A 9,445-nucleotide genomic window follows, 5' to 3' on the forward strand; every position below is an offset into this window, starting at 1 on the left:
AACTATCCCGTAAGGTCACCTTTTAGCAAAACAACATATTGGCACACAAATTAAAGGATATTATCCATGAGTACGATGTTCCATTAAAAAAAATCTGTAAAAAAGACCAAAAGGGCAACTATCACTCTAAAACAAAGATGAGAAGATAAGAGGGCAGAGAAATTAGAGTACTGGAAATGGAATAACCAGAATGCAATTAAAAGAATGTTGACACATTGTGAAAAATGTAACTAGTGTCACCAAACAGTTTGTGTAGGAATTATCAAATGGGAACCTAAATTGTTGTGTAAACTTTCACCAAAAACACAATAAAATAATATTAAAAAAAAAGAACATGAAGGGGAAAAAAAAAGGCAGGAGGGGTAGTTAAAATATTTTCACTTCACCTAAAATTCTTTACAAAGATGGGAAATATATTTTGAAGGGTAAAATATATATAGTAAGGTGATAAAGAAGAAAAATGGGATGTAAGTGTGATCAAGGAATCAAATGGAATTAGAAATTGAGGAAGAAAATTAAAGCTGCCAAAAAATAGAATAGTAAGTGATTTACTTAAGTTATGGAAATAATACATAAAGAAAAAAATTAAAAAATTGAGATAAAACATAGTTTAACTTATTATTCACAGTTATTTAAAAAACGAAAACACAAAGGAAATGAGAAAAATAGTGACACCTTAAAGAGATTTTGCAGACTATTTTAAAGAGTTACCACCACCAATAACGGGACAAATTGATTTCAGATAGCTACTAATGTGATGTACTAGGAAGGACAGTGAAGTATCCCTGCCAATAATGCACAAGCTAAATTGAATGAGAAAGAAACAACAAACAAAAACTGAGCAATATTCTACAAAATTATCCTGTCCCCTTCAATAATGGGAATACCACAAAACACAAAGAAAAGACCAAGACCAATGGATTTAGAGACCAAAGACACAAAACCACTAAATACTATGTGTGAACCAGCATTGGATCCCGGATGGGAGAAAACGACTGTAAAGTATATTACCGGGAAATTGATGACATTTGGATATGAAGTGCAGATTAGATAATAGTATCTTATCAAAGTGGAATTTCCTAATTTTTATTCTTATACTGGAATTATATAAAACAATGTCCACATTCTTAAGAATTATCCTCTGAAGATTTATTTAGGAGAAAAAGGCATGAAGTTTGCAACTGGCTCACAAATATTCAGAAAGAAAGAAGCAAAAAATTCAACAATAATGTGTGTCTGTGTGCATATGTGTATAAAACCAAATGTAACAAAATATTAACAATTGAGGAATCTAGGTAAAGGGTATTTAAAAGTTCCTGGAAATATTCTTGCATCTTTTCTGTAAATTTGAAGTCTTACTTAAAGGATATGCTAGATCTATAATAAATGAAATATAATAATACTTATTTTATTGGATTGTTGGGAAGACTATATATAACAATACATGTATGTCACTTAGAGCTGTGCCATCACACAGCAAGTACTGTTATTGTATATCCACATAATAAAATAATTAGCTTTCATTTAAAATGATGTGTAAATACTTGTTGGCATTGGAAGAAGGAAATTACATTGTATGCATAAAGGAAAGTTCTCGAAGTTACACAAATTAATATTGGGGGACTAGAGGGAGAGAGGATATATATTTTGTACAATAACATTTCTTTAAAAAAGAAAGACTTATATGAGGAAAATCATTAAAATACTCTCGAAGGACACATAAGTAAACTTGAACAAATGGAAATAAAAACCATGTTATTGGATACGAAGACTCAACATCATAAAGATTCCAGTTCTCTGTAATTTATTAATTTAATGCAGCCCCACTAAAAATATCATCAGGTTTTTCTTAAAACTAGACAAGCTGACTATAAAACTTATTTGGAAGCACAAACAAAAATGAGTAATAAAGAAAACCTCATAAAAGCGCAAGAAAGGAAAACTAGCCTTGTCAGAAATCAAAATACATTATAAAGCTGCTAAAATTTTTAAAAAGTGTAGTACTAATCCCTGAAAAGACAGCTAGTACAAGGATACATAATTGAAATCCCAGAGAGAAATTCAATTACATATATAATTTCACTAAATAGTAATAGCAGCATTTCAAATCAAACGGAAAAGATGTATTCTTTAGTAATTATTCAGTATTAGGATAAACGGAAACAAGAAAAATGGATCTCTTTTTTCCACCATTCACTACAGCATAAACGGTGAATTCATCAGAAATTTACATTTTAAAAACTGAAACTAAGCGAGTTCTCAAAGAAAACATGGGCAAGGGGTACTGGGTTTCTGTCTGGGGTAATAAAATTTTGGAAACAGATCGTGGTGGTTGCACAGTGTGGTGAACGTGATTAATGTAAACGAATTGTATACTTAAGATTGGTTTGAACAATAAATTATTTTGTAATATATATTTTACCAGAATTAAAAAGATAGAAAACACGAGTGAGTTACTCTGTAACTTGAGACAGAAAAAGTTTCTTAACTCTAACAAAAAATCTAGATTCAAACTTGGGAAAGATACATACATATTTAAGTACATTTTAAAACATAAATCTTTTGCAAAAGTAAAAAAAGACAAATGACAAAATGGGAAAAGCATTTGTAAATTATATCACAAAGGGTCAATAGCCCCCACATACAATAAAACCTGTGAAAGCTGGAACCTGTGTGAGGTGGAAACCTATCAGGAGGAAAACTCAAATATTTTCTACTGATAGGGAGCAATAGAAAAGTGGGTAAAACTGCACCCCATCAAAGGCAGAAAACTTGTGAGACCTGGAAGAACGAGGCAGTCCTGTCAAGTTCCAAATCTCACAGGTTTCCTGTATAAAAATAGAGAAAATAAATAAACAACAATGCTTTAGAAAAACTGACTAGAAAAATTACCAGATAGTTCACAAACAAAAGAATGGCAACTGGCTCCCACTCACAGTAAGGAACATGTAACTCAAAACTATACTAATATAGCCTCTGTAACACATGGGCTCACCATGAATTGGAATTGATTCCATGGCAACACTGTTTTTTTTTCTTCTTACTATTGGTCATCCTTTCCAAACTATATGTCACAGAACTCAGAGATTATTAATAGGCGAACCTTAGAAGAAAGACTTCTGAGATAAAACTAATTCTAAAAACACTGAAGAAAAAACTATACTAATATCATTTCTCACTTATTGCAGGTGTGACACTCAGAAGTTTGACATCATATTCATTGGCTATGCTATAGGTATTCTCTTACACTGCTAGGGGGAATAAAAACCTCCTATCAAGGTTTTTCTTTATTCAAAAATCCATTTCCCTCCTGACTGTAGGGATTGGAGGAGACAGGGTTCGAGGCAGATATCAAAGAGGGAAGCAAAATGGAAAATATTCTAAAATGGCCTTAACTCACTGTGAAATCAAATCTCCCTTTATAGAAATGTTTATCTTTTTTGGTTCCACAGTTCCATAATCCTGTCCTCCCATAAAAGATTAGTTTGCAGTTAATTAACAATTTAACATTATATAATAGAGATCTGGATGTCAAATGGGACAAAACAGTTTTGATTACTTTTCATTGAGGGTGCATCTGCGGTCAGTGGGATGCCCATTGTATGACTTTAGACTCTCGGTGAGCTCTGTGTATAATCTGTCAGCCATGGGGAGAGGAATGCCATCCCACACCATGATGAGCACCACCATCACAGCTGTTGGACAGTGGTGGCCTGTCCGTTGACGAACCAAGCAAAGAACTTTTTCTTCATCACTGCTTCTTCTTAAAACCTGCAAAAAATAGAAGGCATTCATTTTTGGAAAACAAGTAACCTAAAGTTGAGTGCAATGGATATTCCTTTTAAAACTTTGTATGATTATATTATGAGGTTTACTACAAGTTACTATTTCTCCCAGAAAGCATGGTCCCCGGATTCTCTGTCAACCCAGAACTAAAACCATTCCTGCGGCCAACGCTTCAGACAAAAATTAGACTGGACTATGGGACATAAAATTATACCCGTGAAGAGCGTGCTTCTCAGCTCAAAGAGATACGCGAAACTAAACGGGCAACTCCTGTCCGTGGATGAGATCAGAAGGCAGAGAGGGTCAGGAGCTGGTTGAATGGACACAGGAAATCAGGGGTGGAAAGGAGGAGTGTGCTGTCACAGTACAGGGTGAGCAAACAGTGTCACGTAACAATGTATGTATAAATTTTTGTATAAGAGACTAACTTGAATTATAAACTTTCACTTAAAGTACAACAATTAAAAAAAAAAAAGTTACGATTTCTCAAAAGGGTTGTCTCATTAGTTGCCTCCACACAGATCATCTCAGGGTATCCTAGGTTGCATAACCAACAAACATCAGGCTCAAAAGAAATCTGTGCTATATGGTTATTATATTTGTAAAAGTAACACAAAGAAGTTTGTGTTTTATTTCATTGTTGTTAAAAGCATTCCCCAGCAGACAATATAAGGCCCAGTACAAAAGAGCCTAACTAACTACTTTGCTTTTCCACAGATGTCAGAACAGGACCTAGATAAAAATAACTGAGAACTCCCAACATTAAAAATGAACTTGAGCACTGCAACTGAGCATCTGGGAAAGTTATGTTTTTTTGCTCTGGGTAAATAATTTTACAATATAGAATGATTAATAAATAAAGCAATGAGCCTGCAAATCCGTAACGTCTCTACGCTAGCACAAGGATTTTTCATACACATTTTATCACTAAGGAAAAAGGTGACTTGGCACATGCAACATTTAATTTTGAATACTGATCCATTTTTCTTACACTGCATCATACCCCTGGGGTATTACAAAGGATTCATAAGTATTTAAAACATTGCCCAGTTGACTTAGTTCTTTTAAGATACAAAATTATATAGAAATGTTCTCAAGACAGAAAATGATCCAACTCTGTTTTAAACTTCCCCTGGAGAGTCTGCATGCTCCATTATCTCACAAATTTACAGAGCAGTGCTACTGACAACATTAATATACAAATTAGTACACCGTAAAACTGCTCACCTAGGTGACCAAAATGGGGCTAACAAATAACATAGTTGATAGTCAATTTTCACTGTGACACTATTTCATAAACTTACGACGAAACTTCTTCAGGTGCTAGTTATCCCAATATCACTTTCTTCTGTCACTCCAGATGGTTAACAATCATTGCTACCAAAGCATTCAGTAAAGCATCCCTTGAGTAGAGCTGGCTTTAAGACCTTTCCCGTAAACACAATTGTTTATATTAATTTTATTCTATATTTATATGTCCCTTTACAGCCAAATAACACATTTACTTTCAAATAACCTCAAGTGCTGAATGATATATACTGTATGAAAAAAATTATACCCGATAGTTTTTCAAGTTGCCAAACCAACAAATTTATATTCATCCAATCTTTGCTTGAGAAAGGATAAAATCCTACTTATTTTATTTGTGCTTTTGATGGACTTTCCAACTTTCCTTCAATGAACAATAGAAAGTTGAGCAGAGTGGTTAGAAGCTGAGTCTTTAAATTAAGATGTGGGTTCAACAAGTAACTTAAGTATTAAACCTAAGACCTCTATACTGAAAACTATAAAACATGATTGAAATAAATGAAAGAGGGCCTAAATAAATGGAAAAAGATACTATTTTCATAGAATAGAATACCCAATATTATAAGCATGTCAATTTGCCCTAAACTGATTTCTAGATTCAACGCAATCCTAATCAAAATCCTACCACCTTTAAAAAAAAAAATTTTTTTTTATGATAAACTTTTTCCAAAATTTACATAGAGATGCAAAGACTAAGCAGAGCAAAAAAACAAAGAAAAAGAAACTTTGGTGGAGCAAGTGATTTGCTGGATATCAAGATCCAAGCTATAATGATTAAGGCAGTCTGGTATTGAATAAACAGATCAACGAGTAAAACAGAGAGAACCATATAAATATGGTCACCTGATTTATAGCAAAGTTGACACTGTAATACAAAAAGGACAACCTTTCAATAAATTGTGTTGGGCAGATATGCTTATGGGGGGAAAAAAACTGGACCCCTAACTCACAAGATCAGCTCAAGATATATTGTAGATCTAAATGGTTAAGAGCTCAGCTGCTAACCAAAAAGTTGGCAGTTCAAATCCACCAGCTGCTCCTTGGAAATCTTATGGAGCAGTTCTACTCATCGACTTGATGGAAATGGTTTTTTTTTTTTTTTTTAATGTGAAAAGTGAAACAATAAAGTTTTTAAAACATCTTCATAACCAAGGAGAGTTGGCAAAACATTTAAAAATAGAACATAAAATTTCCTAATCATAAAGGAAAAAAATGAGAATTGGACTTTATTAAAATTAAAACCTCTGCTCATCAAACACTAACAAGCAAAAACTTAAGAATGCATAAAGGCAAGCAATAAAGCAGGAGAACTATTTACAAGACACATAATTGATAAGGAGCCGTGGTGGTGCAGTGGTTAAGAGGTTGGCTGCCAACCAAAAAGTTGGCAGTTCACATCCACCAGCTGATCCTTGAAAACCCTATGTCGGAGTTCTAGTCTGTTCTATAGGGTTGTTATGAGTCGGAATCGACTCAACGACAATTGGTATAATGGATAAAATATTCTTACCCCAAACATAAGTACTATTCATAATAGAATACTACGTAACGATGAGAATAAATGATCTATAATTACACACAACATGGATGAATCTCACTATTATAATGCTGAGTAAAATAAAACAGACGCAAAAGCATACCTTGAAATTGTGTTTACATAAGGTTCAAAACAGGCAAAATTAATCAGTAATGTTAGAAGACGGAAGAGTAGTTACTCTTGGAGGCGAGGAAGCTAGTTACTAGGAGGGGACAAGTGCTTATGGCGTGCTAGTAATATTGGTTGCTGGTTAAAAGAGTGTGTTCACTTTATAAAAATTCATCAAGCTTAGGATCACTACAATTCTTTACACATTATTATAGTTAAATAAAAAGTTTACCTCGACCTAAATTAAAAAGAAACAACAAAAAACTGCTTAATCAATGACTGGCTCATGATATGTTGGCAAGCTTCTTAACCATTCTCTAGAAGCATAGAATAAGGATCTAGTAATTGTTAGCAACCATTTTATGTCTGTTTGCTTTACAACTTGGCTTCTGAGCACAGAACTCACTTCATAGGCAACCCAACTATTTGTTGAATGAATGGCTTAAAACCACAGAAACCCAATGTGGTCACATTTTATGAAAATTTCAAATACTAAAATTTACACTATTAATTAGATGGTAACTCTCATTTCATGCACAGATTCAAAATGATCCAAATATTCCAAACTAAAAAGTTTTATAAAGAATTAGATTATTTTGTAACTGACAGGATGGATTCATTTATAAACTGTTGAAGCTGGGGCTACATGTGAGGGTCACATTAGATAAGTAGTATATCCAAACTTTTATGTGTGATGTTAGTGACTACTACACCATAATTTAACATTTATTTTTATAATGTATATTATATATTATGAAATTGTTATGTCCCATAAAATATCATATAGGAATTCATTAAGTTGAAATTTTAATATCTGTACTAAAAATATACCACAAAATAAATAATGTTAGAATGAAAAATATTTTCAGCAAAGGGCCATCGTATATACTCTTCTTTTTTATCAGATTTTTTGAGGTATAGTTTATATACCATCAAATTCACCACTTTAAAGTGTACATTTCAATGATTTTTAGTACATTCCCAGAGTTGTAAAACTAACCATAACCACCACGTATTTTAGAACATTTGCATCCCTTAAAACAAAACAAAACAAAACAAAACTCTTATACGCCATCAGCAATCACTTCCCCCTCTCCCCTTAGCCACTGGAAATCACTAATCTACTTTCTGATTTTGTCAATTTTTGCCTATTCTAGATATTTCATATAAATGGATTTATATAATATGTGGCCTCTTTTCGCTGGCTTCTATCACTTAGCATCTTTTCCATGTTCATCAGTACCCATTATTTCTTTTTCCAGCCAAATATTCCATTATATTGATATACCACATTTTATTTACCTATTCATAAGTTGATGGCTATTTCATTGTTTCCACTTTTTTGGCTGTTATGAATAAGGGTGTGATTAACATGCATGCACAAGTTTTTGTGTGGAATTATTTTTCAATAACTGTTTTATTGAGATATAATTCACATATCATACAATCCACCTATTTAAAACACACGATTAAATGGTTTTTTAATATATCAAGAGCTGTGCAGCCATCACCACAGTCAACTGCAGAATATTTTCATCACTTGCAAAAAGCCCGGTAACCTGTTAGCAGTTACTCTCCTGACCACAGTCCTAGGCAACCACTTATCTACTTTGTGTCCCTACAGATTTGTCTATTTTCAATATTTCATATAAATGGAATCATATACTATGTGATCTTTTGTGTCTGGTGTCTTTCACTTATAGTAATGTTTTCAAGGTTTATCCATGTTGTAAAATGTATCAATACTTCACTTCTTTTTTATATGCTGAATAATATTCCACTGGATGGATACACCAAATTTTGTTTATCCATTCATCAGTTGATGGAAATTTGGCTTATTTCCATTTTTTGACTATTTATGAATAATGCTGCTATGAATGAATATCTGTGTACAAATCAAATTGACACCAAGGCAACTGGTTAGTGTTGATAATTGTACTGTGGTTATACAAGGTTTTAATAATCATACTGTAGTTATGGAAACCCTGGTGCCATAGTGGTTAAGGCTATGGCTGCTAATCAAAAGGTCAGCAGTTCGAATCCACCAGGCACTTCTCGGAAACCCTATGGGGGGCAGTTCTACTCTGTCCCATAGGGTCACTACGAGTCAGAATTGACTCAATGGCCACGGGTTTGGTTTTTTTGGTTTATTGTGGTTATGTAAGAGAAAGTCCTTGATTTTACGAAAAACACACTAAAATATGTAGGAGTAAAGGAGTATCATGCCTGCAACTTATTATCAAAGTGTTTAGAAAAAAAGAGAGAGAGAGTAAGGGAGGAGGAAGGAAAAAGGAGAGAAAGCAAAGCAAATGTGGTAAAAAGTTACACTTCAGAAACCTGGGTGAAGTATATATAGGAGTTCTTTGTACTATTCTTGTAACTTTTCAGGAAGTCTGAAATTATTTGAAAATTAAAAGTAAAATAAAATTTTCTCCAGTGCTTGCCAAAGTTGGGGATATTGTATATTTTACCCTCAGTGTAAGCTTGGGACTCAATACTTATGGCTCTCAGCAATAGAAGACAAGTTCAAGAACAAAGGCACTCCAATAAAATAAAATAAAATAAAATAAAAAAGGCCAGATTTACTGGCCTAAAGGAGACCGGAGAAACCCCGGGAGTATGGCCCCCAGACACCCTTTTAGCTCAGTGGTGAAGGTACCTCCGAGGTTCACTGTTCAGCCCGGGAGTGGACAGCCCTGTAAAACC

General features: G+C 33.6%; 1 protein-coding gene across 2 annotated transcripts in view; it reads right to left on the reverse strand.

Annotated features, from left to right (window-relative positions):
- Positions 1-9,445, reverse strand: part of TET1 (tet methylcytosine dioxygenase 1) — a 116,692-nt gene that overhangs the window by 20,731 nt on the left and 86,516 nt on the right. For both annotated transcript variants that reach the window (XM_004386395.3, XM_023740751.1), the window contains exon 6: positions 3,560-3,771. In XM_004386395.3, the coding sequence (XP_004386452.1) occupies positions 3,560-3,771 (212 nt within the window). The remainder of the gene's footprint in view (positions 1-3,559; positions 3,772-9,445) is intronic.

Source organism: Trichechus manatus, unplaced genomic scaffold (genome assembly GCF_000243295.1).
Source record: "Trichechus manatus latirostris isolate Lorelei unplaced genomic scaffold, TriManLat1.0 scaffold00163, whole genome shotgun sequence".
Taxonomy (NCBI): Eukaryota; Metazoa; Chordata; class Mammalia; order Sirenia; family Trichechidae; genus Trichechus; species Trichechus manatus.